General features: G+C 42.8%; 1 protein-coding gene across 8 annotated transcripts in view; it reads right to left on the bottom strand.

Annotated features, from left to right (window-relative positions):
* The window catches only part of VPS53 (VPS53 subunit of GARP complex), a 75,672-nt gene that overhangs the window by 44,650 nt on the left and 16,412 nt on the right, over positions 1-14,610 (bottom strand). For 7 of the 8 annotated variants that reach the window (XR_014229906.1, XR_014229907.1, XR_014229908.1 and 4 more), the window contains 6 exons: positions 10,459-10,545; positions 10,064-10,179; positions 8,757-8,876; positions 2,966-3,044; positions 1,606-1,749; positions 315-457 (listed from right to left, as the gene is read on the bottom strand). Coding sequence is in view for 4 of the 8 variants with exons in the window: in XM_082328058.1 (XP_082184184.1) it covers positions 315-457; positions 1,606-1,749; positions 2,966-3,044; positions 8,757-8,876; positions 10,064-10,179; positions 10,459-10,545 (689 nt within the window). In the remaining 4 variants the exon portion in view is untranslated. Of the gene's footprint in view, positions 1-314; positions 458-1,605; positions 1,750-2,965; positions 3,045-8,756; positions 8,877-10,059; positions 10,180-10,458; positions 10,546-14,610 lie in introns of those variants that run through there. The other variant, XM_082328061.1, reaches the window with a different exon arrangement.

Below are 14,610 nucleotides of genomic sequence, written 5' to 3'. Positions count from 1 at the left end.
GGTCCAGGGCAGTCACACCATAGTCAGCTCACATTTTTTAACTTGGTCTCTAATATTACTGACTTCTGCCTCTGTTACACTGAAAATTGATTTCCACATCATTTCACTCTCGCAAGAGTACACGCAGTGTTAGTGATACTTCTCAGGGTTTTCACTCTTCACTTGCTTTTAATCATGGACAATTCTACATAGATACTTGAAGACTATCTTTAAAGTCCTGCAGATATACGATCAATTTGGTGAAAGACAATCCAACCTTTTGTTTTAAGGAAGGTGACTCTGCAGGAAGCATCGCGAGCTCCCCAGACGCTCACCTCGTGACGTGGCAGAACTCCACAGCGATGCGCTCCGTCATGCACCACTCCTGCGGAAACATGCGCCCGTACTTCTCCTCGTAGTCCACCAGCTGACGCTTTATCCACGCGTAGCGCCTGTCAATCTTATCCAGCCAGGCCACCTGAATAAGATGGAGAACATCATCTTTAACAGCAGCAGCTGCTAATATTCAGCCTGACTGCTCAACTGTGCTGCCACAGTTTCGCAGAGGAGCTTGCGCTATCAATCAAAGCTAACTTGACCACTATTAATAATACTTTGAACGCTAACAGTTGTTCTTCAAAGTGCTTAAACACATGCCAGACTGAAAACCCTATCTTGTGCGAATTAAGAGAGCAAGTTCTGTTGAAAATGAGGATAAGAGTACTCCTAAATCATACAGGTACTATTGAAAACTCAATCCAATAATAATTCATTTGGTCCCACCCTCTTTGTTTTGCAGACACTGAGGTTAAAGTCAACAGTGGGATGAGAACGCAGGAATTCCTGTACTCTCATGTAGAGCTGGTTTTCACACTCTGGGGACTGCAGACCCACAAACTTCTACAACAACTCTTACGTGAACAGGATGGGATTTTTTTCCCCCAACATTAGTGCTTTCTGGTCAAAAAGTGGAAAGGTTAATCCAAAAAACTTTGATGGAAAAATGCTATTTAAAATGAAGCATTTTAGCCTTTCTCTCCTCTTTGTCACAAACTGTCAAAATTTCAAATTTGTTAAAATACATTTTGATCCATAGTTGGTTTTTATTCAGTTTTTTCCCAAATCCAAGATGATTATAGGAAATTTTTAACAAGCTGTTAGTATCAGGACAGGAAATTTAAAAGTTAGCTACAAAGATTAATCCACTTCCTGGCAATCCCTTCCCTACCACCACCTTTTTAGGCATTTGGGGTTTTTTTTCTTTGTTCGGAGGAAGGTGTTGTTGGTTTTCAGAGTTTTTGGGTTTGCAATTTTCAGAGTTTAAATTTTCAACCCTTTGCAGAGCAGAAAGTATATCCAACTTGAATTTATTTATTTGCTGTATGAGGAGAAAACATTTCCAGTGCTGATATATGAAACTGAGGTCTAAGGTGGGAGGAAGTCACCCTGGCAGAGACAACATTGACTCCCAACACATCGGCCAGTCCATATCACACCCGCAAGTCACTGCTTCCGAACCCTTGGGTTAGAAACATTTCACCACAGGAACCTGTGGAAACGAGAACTTTGTGAACATCAGCAGAGCAAAATGTGAAATCCAAATGGAGCTTGCTAAGCTTCCCTTACATCTTGGTTTTCCTGGAAAAGGACCAGATACTCTGAGAGGTGTTGTTTAATAAATTTCTTGATGATTTCCTGTTTGATTCTGGGATCCAGGACATTGGCAACTAGACACGCATCACGTAGGACATTGCTGGGTCCACCAGGCCTCTATCAAAATAAACAGGAAGAAATGATTTAAGGTTAAATAGCTGAATGGGTGATTGGAAATTGTACTGCATCCAGGTTAACTTGTTTTTATCCTTTCCCATTATTCTTCTCTTTTTAATGCTTCTGCCGCTACTCTTTATTATCACTTAGGCATCTTTCTTCTGTTGGATGAAAATTGAGCTGCTTCCATTTCACTGGCCGTAAAGTAGGGAGCCAGGAAGCTCCCTACTGCAGAAGAGCAGCCAGCTCCATCCACAGAAAGAACCATTGTCCCATCACTTCTGCAAAGCTTTTCATCAGCCTAGATATTCTGAGGAACAGCTAAGAGAAGTGGCTGACAAGTGGGACAAGCAAACCCCTTTTCTGCGAACCTGAAGGCCAAATTAATGGGGGAAAAAAGCAGTCTAGAGATGATCAATTTGCAACACAAAGTAGCATCTGCCGGTCTGTATTGGCGCATACCGTGATGTTAGTGAAGACGACAGAAAATTTAGAAACATTTTTTAAGAAATGTTCTTTTGATGCTGCTTCACGTGGACACAGACTTGTCCTTCATCAAGGATCTGCTCCAAATAGTTTCCTCATTTCTGTACTTGTTAGTTTTATGAAGAAACCAGCAGAGCCGGTACTTTGGAAGACAGAACTAGTGTTTTCTTTGAAGTAAATTCAAATTCACACCTACCTCCCATATTGTTTGCAAACATTTGGATGCATAATTTTGGGGAAGCACATTTGGTGCCTTAGCCTTAGCCCAGATTTGTATCTGGGCTGCCTGGTAAACCAGAGACAAACTTGGCGGCACCACGTCAACAGACAGCCTGTGCTTGGCTTTCCCTAAACACAACACGAACCTTTTGTGACCAACAAATAACCAGTAACCTGGGTCAGATGCCGAGGGAACCCCGCTCTGGTCTATCGTGTCACACAGGAATTGCCTGGGGCACTCCTCGGCTGGCTTGCAGACCTCACTGCAACAGATGGGCGCAACATGACAGAGGCAGGGTGTCATTTCTCTCCCACACTCACTTGATAGAAACAGTTAGAAATATACCTAGCACCCTGCAGCTTGGGAGACTCATTTGCTTTCTAAAATAACTCCTGAAACACAGAGAGCGCAAATCTGGATGTAAAATGAGATTTAAACCAACGACAGTTACGTTGAATAGTCTTCAGCAACACTTTTCAACGGGAGGAAGAGGAGAAGTGAGAACTTTACCTTTGTACCTTGAGAAGGAAAGGCTTCCTCGAAATCAGCCAGGATCTGCTGTCCCAACTCATTCTGCGCTGCCTTCACCCTGATGAGGACAGAGGAAGCAAGGGCTTTGTTGGTGGTACAACAACTTCTTTGTTTCATTGTCTGCAAACATTACTATCAAGTGGACTGAAACGCTAACAGCTACACAAAGGTTTTTAAGGGACAAAAAAAGCACGCTAAAGAAAAACAACCACATTAAGAAGGTCTGTTTGTCAAAACTGGGAGAGCGTTTGCTCCCTGAATGACACCGGGATGACAACTCCAGCTCTATGGCATTGACCTCTGAGCTGTAGCAGAACACGTCCTAGATGCTCTTGCCATGCTGCAATTTAGTATTTTAATAAGGGCCAGTTAATCAGCTGAGAAATCAGCAGGGTTCCTTCAACGCCAATGTGATCAATTTATCTTTACATTCGTGCCTGTTGATCGCATTTCAACAAAAGTATGTTTCTAACACATAAAAAGCTTCACAATGTCTCAGTCTTCATGGTGAACCTTTCACAGTTCCAGGTGCACTGACCTACTTTTAAATGCATCCATGTGAATACTGCTGGCTGTGGTTTTATCCTATAAATCCTCCAAGCCTTAAGAAGCATAAAAGAGCAAAGGTATGAAATGGGTGAAAAAGTTTTGAACAAACCACAACCTTGCTCTTTATTTAGCTGAGAGAATAAAGCTTCCAATTTCCAGAAATAAAAGTCAATACGGCTTAATTGATACTTCTAGGGAAATGGAAATGCCTACACATACCAGAAAGAGCCAAAGCAAACAGTTAGGCACTTATATCCCTCTGCAGCCCTTGAATTCTTCCATCACTTTTTATTATACTGGAAACACTTTAAGGTCTAAACTGATCATTCAAAGCGGTGGATTTTTCCACTGAGATTGATATGTTAGAAAGAGTGGCGACATTTACTTTTGTGAAAATGTTTGTTCAGATTGTGGGGAGAAGACTTTGGATTTTTTTTGTTGTTTAAGACTTTTCAACCTTATCAAGGAATGATCTGCTTCTTTAATCTTCCCATTTGTGGTCCATTAGTAGCAAAACACTACAAGATGACCTGACAATGCTGGAGAACAGGCTGGATTCTAGTCCTTTAGAAGTGACGACTGAAATATAACTTTTTATCTGTGATTTAACTGTATGTATGACCTGCCTTATCCCGGATTTATTTATGGGGATCTTGCTGGAAAAGCTTCCTGCCTGCAATGTCAAACATAATTCTCATTTAAGCTCTCTGCTTCACAGGAGTGTTTAGAAACTCCTTTACTCTTCCAGGTATAGATCCCCAGTTAACACCTCCTAACTGTGAAACAGAAGGGATTCAAGAATATGTCGAAATCAGAGTGGGAAATTTAAGCATTAAGGCGGAACACAGCCCAGCAGCCACAACTAGAGGTATAATCCTGCTTAAGTTGCACAAGTAAGCACTAGTAATTCATGGGAGAAAGCATCACAGAACCAAACCCTTTGATCCCTAAGAAAAAGGAGGAAAAAAAGAAAAAAAGACACGAAACATGGATTGAAAAATTTTATCTTTTAAATAAACAAGAAACAAGAAGTCTTTACTATTAGGAGTCACAGAACTGAATGAGTTTGTATGAACTGGAAGCATTAGCTGCGGTACTTCTTTGCTCACGACCAGCTACAGGGACCTTCCCATCTGACAACAGCTGCAGCGCAAGCACAGTGGAGGCACTGGAAAGAGCAGCAGCCAGATTCCTAAAGACTCAACAAATTTAAAAGAGGGACTGTCAAGCAGTTAAAAGCCCTGTCCGCAGGCTTTGTTGTTTTAGGCTCTGATTCAGGAAAGTACTTAAGGATAGTCTTAACAGGGATTCTCATATCCTTAAATTAAGAAACTTGCAGGAATGCCTTGCTGAACTGGGATGTTGAAAATACTTTTTTTTTTTTTTTTTTTTTTTAATAATCTGTCCCACTTAAAAATCTCTCAAAAGCAAACATGGAAAATGAGTTTTAGCCTTTTTTTTTTTTCCTTCCTGTTTTGTAAGACAGGGATAGAGCAGAGACATCAAAGTAGCCAACGGTTTAGGTATGCGTGAGCAACAACAGGGAGCCTCACTGCCCTCCCCGTAACTATCACTCTTCACGTAAGCACACACAGACACGCACAATTATTTATTTCCACGAACATGCAACCAGAAACATGAAAACCTTTACACCATCTCTTTACAGAGCGATTGCTTTAGGCAGAGAACACAGGAAGCCACTTGCTTTAGCCACTAGAGATTATCGCTCCCCGTGGAAAGCTGTGAGCCTTTCAATAATTCAGAATAATCTTCGTGCGATGGAAACTGCAGTGGTAAAAGCCTCAACCCCATGGCTGCTTCGCTCACGTTCACCGCTGAAGGACCGACTCTGCACATGTATCGGAGCGTGTCTTTAGCCACTTGCAGAAAGTGAATTACCCACTAAGGCTCAGCAACCCCTGATAACAGATTTAGGATCTCTTCTCAGGTCTGTCCGATAAGGATATCTTTCCCTGACTAGATTCCCCCCGGCAGCGTGCTGGGGTATCACAGCAGCCGTCCTGGCTCGCCGCAGCAGGGAATTGCCTTTTCCTGGGGCTGCTCACACGTGCCAAAACCTTTGGTTACCCCAGTATTAGTGATTTTTGTTTCTCTGACTTTTGTTTTATTATTGGTGGCTTTAGTTCTCTGTTTCCCCTGCCTTTAAAAAAATAAAAACAAGAAAACCCACTGTTATTTTTCAAATGACATTAAATTACTAGAAACTGCAATTGCTTTAGCCAAAGCTACCAGAAATCTTAAACTATGCCTGGCAGCTGGCTGAGATAAAAAGAGGCTGAGCTAGCCTGTTTTTCTGTGGCAAACTTATAATCATCTCTCTCCTAAATACTTTCCAGGCTTTTTTCCACTATCTGCTAGGCTTTCTCGACCACTTTCATGGGTGGGTTTGTGACCGCTAATTGTACGCTCCCTCCACAGACAGAAAACAGAAGAAGATTGAGAGATAACAAAATATTCTTATTTACTACAACAAACAACTTCCAATGCACCATATAAGAAGTTGCTTTAGGAAGACAGTTAGGAAAATATTTACATTTGGATGCCAGTTGTGACATTTTTACATCAATACTCAACAGGACCAGCACAAGAAGCCAATTAATTGAGAGTTCAGTCCAGGTTTCCAATGAATACTTACAGTGGGGTTTTGTTTGGTTATTTTCAGAGGGACAGAACAGGTGGAAAGCAACATTAAAAACACATCATTAGTTTTCACAGCATCTAGGAGCAGGAACCTAAACTGAACACGCCAGGACAAAGAGCACATCCAACAACACCGAGCAGGCACTCTTCCTTCCCATGGTTTCCCATTCATTTTTGGCTTCACTCCATTCACACCAAGAAAGAGAGGCTCTTTATTAAAGAAAGCAACAGAATCTGCTCGTTTAGCAGTGTATATAATAGACTTATTGTATATAATAGACTTGGGTTACTGTCACAGCTTTGTGCCAACATCTACTGAAGCATTTCTTGCCTTTGCAAACATCCAAGAGGCTTCACTTGTACCATTAAACCAAATTCATGAGATATCAAACCCCAGCAATTTCACAGTCTAAAAATAGCACTGCGAGAAGCCAGGCAAACTTCCTTTGATGTTTTGTGAATCACAAAAAGTATTTCCAAGCAAAGAAAGAGAAAAGTCAACTCCAAATTGGGCCCTTATACGTACACGTGTAGTCAAACTCCAAAGCAGATACTACTGTGCCGTGGACCTCCCTGCAGTAATTTGCTGCCTGGATGTCAAAGCAGTAAAGAGACCCCAGCAACACCCTGGGTGCAGCTCTCCTTTCGCCCCACAAGCAGCCGCTTCTATCGCTACCAGATGGTGCAACTCTCCCTGTGTAAACACTGGAAGGAAACCCTGCCGAGGCAATTCTAAAAATAGGAGGAACAGACTTTCTTGAGCTTTTCAGATCCTTATCTTGAAGGGAGAATATAACAAAAGTTTTCCTCCGTGTCCTTGCCAGTCTCTCTGGCGTGAGTCGAAACCACTGTGCCTTTTAGCAGCAGCATGAATTGTTTTCTACAGTTATCAGCAACTACAAAAGTATTAAATAATCATCCATCAGAAAGGGAAAACCAGCCAGAATTCTGGACCAATGCTTAAATTATATTTGGCCTTAAAATGGCCAATGACAGCAGGTTTCTGCCCAAGGGCATTACCACTCTGGAAGAAAATGAAGCAAGCTATCTTTCTGAGCATGAGGTTGGAATAGACAACAGCCTAAATTCAGAAAAGCAGTGACATATGTTTATATTTCCTTGATGTTCATGTTCATTTAAGCAAATGCTTGCGGTCAAATGCTTTGTTAAAACAAGGCCCCATCTCTCTCTCTCTGGATTTAGGGTAGATTTTTCTTTTGCTCTGTCTCATGGATTCCATCTGGGTTTTCTGGAAGAGGTATCTCTATTGTAAAGAAAGTCCAACAGATTGACATGAAAATATTACAAACAAATCATTCAAACACTGTTTCCATCACTAAACAGCACAGGCAGCCAGCTGCTGTCTTCGCAAAGGGAGTCACCAAAAAAGATAATTGCTGTGCCTGGAAGGCTCCTTCAAGTACCTCTGTAATGAGCAAAGTCATCTCAGGCATCAAGAGGATGGTGGCGATAGATTTGCAATTTTCACACTGAAAAGAAGTGCTATCAGGTATGGTTGTATCATTAAGAAGGTTCATCCCTAACGTTAATAGGCTGTTTTTGCCTCTGAGCTGTGCTCAGCACTACTACAGGCTGTTAAGCAAACATCATGTGTGTGATGCAAGAGAAATAAAGCCTGCTGTAAAGCAGGAAGCATAGGTTTTGGCCAGGGACAGCAATGGCCCCTAGAACAGTGAGGGCCTTGTTCCCTCGACACCCAGCTGTCACATCCCAAACGAAGCCAAGACCCTAGGAGATCTGGTGGCTCAGTCACCACTGAGCCTTCACCTGCTACTGCTGAGAATGGTGGGCACTTGCTGTTGGAGCTGCACCAAAACTCACCAAATTTAAATGTGTGACTCCATGTTAGAAAACCAAGGCTATACAAGCTCAGCACAAATGTTTAGAGCAGTCAGGTGTTCTGCACGCAGTTTTGGGAAGATTTGCTATAAGCCTCAAATCTCAGCGGAATTGGGCAATGGGAGCAGGTTTTGGCAGGAGAAACTCAAGGTGCTCAGAATAACTGAGTTTGGCAAACACACGAAAAGAAATCCTGCCTGCCTAAACCCTTGGGCAACTATGCAGTTTGACGGCAATTCGACAGCAGTAAGGCACACGTCTGGGCAGAAAGGGGCCCCAAGCACCACTACGTTAATGCATATATTTCTGCTTCATGCCAGGCTGCTGAACTGTATCACTGAGGTTAAGAAAGCAGGAGAAAGCATCACCTCAGGGTTCACTACAAACACCTGCACATGAAGATCACATAAACCAATTTGCACTTGCACAGATTACTCCAGGTAAGGTAAATTAAAAGCCAGTCAATGAGAAGCACAGATCATTCACGAATTACATCCGTACTGATTACTGTTACTTAACAGAATAGGCTGCTCCAGATTTAAGCAAACTGTGTCCAATTTTAACCTGTTTGTTTTGGCTGGAAAGAAGCTCAAAGGACCATGTCCAGCCTTTACATCCTCGAGAAACTGATTCTGCCTAATGCATTTTCTAACCTTCCTTCCCAGCAGGCATGCAAGTGCTCAGGGTTTGATCATTTTACCTTTCAGAAAGCTGTCGAATCTGAGGAATCCCCATGTATTTGTTGAAGTGCTCTAACACATTCACAACACCTTGGAGAAGGTTGGCAACTTCCCCATATTGTCTCCTCCTGGTCATAGCCCTGTAGAGGAAATTAAAGATTTACAAAGGCAGGTTCGATGAAAATGCTGGATTTACAAAGGCAAGTTCGATGAAAATGCTGGGTGGTAATTCCACAGGTTACCTCATCCCCACTGGGTCATGCCGGTCCCTATTGACATTTATTTTTCTAAAATACACAACTCTTCATTAACATTCCAATGCAGCATTAAAATTTTACTTAACTGATGCTAAAATAAACCAATCCGGCACACATCTAACAATGCTTCAAAAAACATAAATGTCAAAAGCAACACTTGGCAAAGAACATGTAAACTACTGAACGCATCCGCTTCCCAGTATGGGTCCGGAGGCAGTAAATGTTATTTCATTATAATGACCTGAGTTAAGCCATTCGTCATCACACACAAAGTGTGAGTTAAAGCTTCACGGGGAGGAGAATCATTATGCTGAAAAGCTATTAGCCTTGACTTTTCTGTTAATAACTTTCACAGGGAACTGACAGAAAAAAAATCACGTTTGTTTATTTTTATTTCATTCTTTAGGATCATTCCAATGGAGACAGCAGCCTGAATAAGATTTAATTCTGAACACTTAACAACCCAGTGTTCGTGCAGAATTTGCTACAATCCAAGAACAGGCTGTGCCTGGGTCTCGCAACTTCACAGATGCCATATGTAAAGAACTGGATTTCCCTAGCCTGCGTGTTCCTCAAGCACATTAAAAAAACCACAAAGGATTATTAGAAACATCTAACCCCACTTCATACACAGTACAAGCTCTAAGGCATCTTTGAACTCATTCTCAGAACTAGAGTAGACCTTTCCGAAAAAGAGATCTCATTCCAGTTTAAAGACATGAGACTGATAAAAATCCCCCCAAATCCCTGAAGAGCACACCCCTAATGAGGATACCTAACTGCTCAGACTGTCTTACTCTTTAATGAAGCCAGACTCATTCCTTGTCACCAAGGATCAACACTGCAATTCAAGCAATCGATGCTGCAAACCCTTAAATACAGCAACATAGGCTGCAGGTCACTCAGAGCAGCACAGAAAGGATCTGCCAGCAAAAAATCAAGACTGCAACCTATTAAGCAAACTTCCCTCCAGAAAAGCAAGCAGCTGCTACAGACCTATTCAGAGCACTGCACCAAACTTAAGAACTCAACAGTGGCGTTAAAGTACCGCTAAAAATTCACATACTTACTCCAGCGAATCCACACCCCCCGCCAGCATGTGCAGGTGATTGAGGGTGGTGATGGAGGTGGTCAGATGACGCTTGGCATGATCTAGCTGCTTGATATCCCGTGTGATTTCTTTAACCTAATGAATGAAAAAACAAGAGTCTGGTTAACTATCAAGCCACAGCCACAACATTTTAAGGAGATAAGAAGGGCTCTCTCCTCCCTTCGGGACTACAAGCATGCTGGCTTTACAGCCATGTTAACACAAGGACAAGGGTACAGGTTCAACACATGCTTGACAGCAAATTATCAACCAGTCAGCAGGACCAAAGACAAAAATGTTCCTTTCTTAACAACAACTGGAAGCAAAAGTCAGTGTCCCCCTCCCTTCAAAGGCTAGAAAGAAACTGCTGCTCACCATTTGTTCAGATTTTTCAGCCTTGTCTTTAATATCCTTAATTTTACCGAAGAGCTGTTGAATGGCTTTCTGGGCTTCTTCCAGGGCCTGGAAAAGAAACAAGGTCAGAGTGGAAAGAAAACCTGCTTTCAGTTTTCATGTTCTAAGAAATACACAGTTGCTCCCTACAGCCCCTGGGCTGGGGCAGTGGGGGGGAGCTGTCTTCTTACAAAGAAAATATCGCCAGCAGATCAAAAGTCAATGTACCACGTTGGGATATTTAACCTGAGCGGACCAGGGTTTCGGTATCCATTTTACAATAATACTCTGGCAAAATCTGATTGAGGTATTCTACGAAAGCAGCTCTGTAATAAGAACTACAAATAGGTTTAAGGTTACCGCAATAAATTTCAACACACTAAGTGTGGAAAAATATGTAGAACTTACTCCTGATCAATACGTATTTAGAGCAGGAAAATGAAATCTGTCCAAAACCTCTATGCTTGTCATGAATTCTAAATAAAAAATACACAACGTTACATATAGAACACTGAGTGCTTGCCTAAACCCCTCACTGAATTAGCAGGATATTATCCTGCTGGAAAACACGACGCATATTTTGCCGATTCCTTCGGGGTGGGCAGCTCAGCCTCCCACCCACCTGCAGGAGGAATGGCTCTTTCTAGGCACAGAAGAGAGGGCACAGGTTTAGCAGGTGAAGAGGGTTGAGCACGGGAAACGGACACCTCACCTGGATTTTTGTGCTATTTTACTGCAAGCTTGTTGGGGCATCTGGTCCCCTTTATACAACCATGGTGCATCCTGACCTCACACAACCAGTGTGAACTACACGTGGATTCAGTGAGTGAAGCCACATGTCCAAAATCACATGTCCAAAATCTGACTTCTGAAGTAATTCAACACGTTTTGCCTTCCCAGTCTGATAACATTTCCAGGTCCAGCTCCACTTTGTTTCCCGCTGTTAAGTGGGCTTCTATCCCTCTGTTTTTATATCCAGTCCCATGACCAAGGTTACAGCACAAGCTACAAGCTCCTTCAGCAAATAAATTTAACACATCTTCATTTGGAAATGTATGAGCAAACTATCTGCCAGGAGCTTTTGCTGGAACATAGCTGCATTATAATAAAAGTATAAAAGTTGGAAACGTTTTATAATTCATTTTCCAGAGGGGGGAAAAAAAGTCTCCTCTGAAATATCTTCTGAATCATGTGAAAGTTAACACTTTATCTATTAGTGTCACACAGCTATCATATAGCATGTTCACCAAGGGAAACGAACACACAAATGTGCTGCAGGGACAACTGTATCAGAAACGAACACCACCTCCTACCTTCTCATTTGGCTCCAGGCTAGCCACCTTTTAGAATAAAGTTTTCTTTTCTCTTCTCTTCCATTTAAAGGCATGTGGATTAAGTGCAAACCAAAGAGCTAAAGAATGCTCCTTTCAACATATTTAACTATAGCCTCTGTACTCAGTCCCAGACCACGGCTGCAGCACATTACTCAAGTGGCCTATTAAGCAAGCAACTGTCCTGCGTGTTCTGAGATTTGGATAGGTCTGTTTAAAAAAAAAAAAGTCAACCTGAAATTCTTCACAGATGCCAATTGCTATGTTTCCCTTTGCTTCAGCACTAACATTAAACGCTAATTTCTCTGTGTGATCCTAGGGAAGTCAGAGCTGCTGAATTCTCCAGAAGAAGAGATGAGGATTTAGTCAGCCAACAAAAAGATTCTCCAAAAAGAGATGTTATCATCCTTCATATCCAAAGCCAAGGCAACCTCACAAAACTTACTCCATCTTTGGATCATCTCAGACCAACTTAGGATCTTGTGCATGCAGAACCACTGGGAGGCAAAGTATGGAGGATCTCTTCAAAAAGGGAAAAAAGGAAGACCCAGGGAATTACAGGCCTGTCAGTCTCACCTCTGTGCCTGGCAAGATCATGGAGCACTCTTGGAAACTATGCTAAAGCACATGGAAAATAAGGAGGTGATTGGTGACAGCCAACATGGCTTCACTACGGGCAAATCGTGCCTGACAAATTTGGTGGCCTTCTACAACAGGGTTACAGCGTTGGTGGATAAGGGAAGAGCAACTGATGTCATCTACCTGGACTTGTGCAAAGCATTTGACACTGTCCCACATGACATCCTGGCCTCTAAATTGGAGAGACGTGGATTTGACGGATGGACCACTCGGTGGATAAGGAATTGGCTGCATGGTTGCGCTCAAAAGAGTTGCGGTCAACGGCTCGATGTCCAAGTGGAGACCAGTGACGAGTGGCATTCCTCAGGAGTCAGTATGGGGACTGGCGCTGTTTAACATCTTTGTCAGCGACATGGACAGTGGGATTGAGGGCACCCTCAGCAAGTTTGCCGACGACACCAAGCCGTGTGGTGCGGTTGACGTGCTGGAGGGAAGGGATGCCATCCAGAGGGACCTTGACAGGCTGGAGAGGTGGGCCCGTGTGAACCTCATGAAGTTCAACAAGGCCCAGTGCAAGGTCTGCACATGGGTCAGCGCAGTCCCAAGCACAAATACAGGCTGGGCAGAGAATGGATTGAGAGCAGCCCTGAGGAGAAGGACCTAGGGGTGTTGGCTGATGAGAAGCTCAACATCACCTGGCAATGTGCGCTTGCAGCCCAGAAAGCCAATCATATCCTGGACTGCATCAAAAGAAGTGTGACTAGCGGGTCAAGGGAGGTGATTCTTCCCCTCTGCTCTGCTCTCGTGAGACCCCACCTGGAGCACTGCGTTCTGCTCTGGGGTCCCCAACATTGGAAGGACATGGACCTGTTGGAGCGAGTCCAGAGGAGGGCCACAAAGATGATCGGGGGGCTGGAGCACCTCTCCTATGAGGACAGGCTGAGGGAGTTGGGGTTGTTCAGCCTGGAGAAGAGAAGGCTGCAGGGAGACCTTATAGCAGCCTTCCAGTACCTGAAGGGGGCCTACAAGAAAGCCGGAGAGGGACTTTTTACAAGGGCGTGTAGTGATAGGACAAGGGGTAATGGCTTTAAACTAAAAAAGCATAGAATTAGATTAGCTCTAAGGAAGAAATTCTTCACTCTGAGGGTGGTGAGGCACTGGGACAGGTTGCCCAGAGAAGCTGTGGATGCCCCATCCAGGCAGCAGTGGGCAAACTCCCCACCTAAAAACTGCCGCTGGAACACCGACCAAAGTAAAATGGGATTTTGTTCTCGTACACTTAAAACTGCCAAAAAGAAGGTGAACTGGTGTCATCACCTGGTTCTGACACTTGTAGCTTCTACCTCCTTACAGACTCTGGAAAAACACAAAGGAGATGACATGTGCTCTGCCCCCGTCTGATGAATTAAAGAACTGTGGTCTCCCGCTGCTGTGAAAAATAACACGGCGGGGATGTGGGGGAGAGACCGAACAGCAGCTGCTGAACTGCTGTTCAAGTTCTGTATCGCATCTCTTAGAGAAGGAGATACGTTTCCATAACTGTTAAAAAAAACAAAACACACCCAGAGAACTCAACAGCAAACTTAACAGACTTGAGTAAACCAGAATTGCTCATGAACACTCGTTTCATTTCTTAAAACTGGCCTCCAAATATTTGCTTAGTCATTAAGACACAGATCTTAAGCTACTCTCCTAAAAAAGAGCTGCATATTTCTTATTTGAGCCAGAACACACTAATTCGTCAACATGCTTGGGTTTTATATAATTTACATTTAGAGATGAAAACATTTCTTCAAACATATCTAAGATTTCCTGAAAGTAACACTCTGAAAATCTGTATTTTTAAGTCAGGAGGACACCATCAGGTAGATCTGATGGGAAGTTCAGAACCGAATTAAAGGTGTTACTTCTTGCACAAAGCCTACAGTTAAACTTTCTGATGGTTCTTAAAGAAACGCATGAAACTCTTTTGGCTGTAGCATTTCAACTGCAGCATCTGAAAGTAAAATATTGCATGTAGAAGAAGGAAATAAATAAAACTAATAATGGAAAAACACCACCTTCCTGGTCACTGTGAAGACAGAGGAAAGCAAAGAGCAAACGCAATGAAATACAAACATTAATTTTAAGAAAACACCTCATATTTGATAAATGGTGTTCAGTATTAAGGGATAAGAAACGGACATCTAGGTCCTAAAAGTAGGTCTAATTGTTCAAGGGGTAA

Source organism: Platalea leucorodia, assembly GCF_965183815.1.
Source record: "Platalea leucorodia genome assembly, chromosome: 16".
Lineage (NCBI taxonomy): Eukaryota > Metazoa > Chordata > Aves > Pelecaniformes > Threskiornithidae > Platalea > Platalea leucorodia.
The sequence above is the reverse complement of the archived record's forward strand: the minus strand, read 5'-3'. Positions and strand labels throughout refer to the sequence as shown.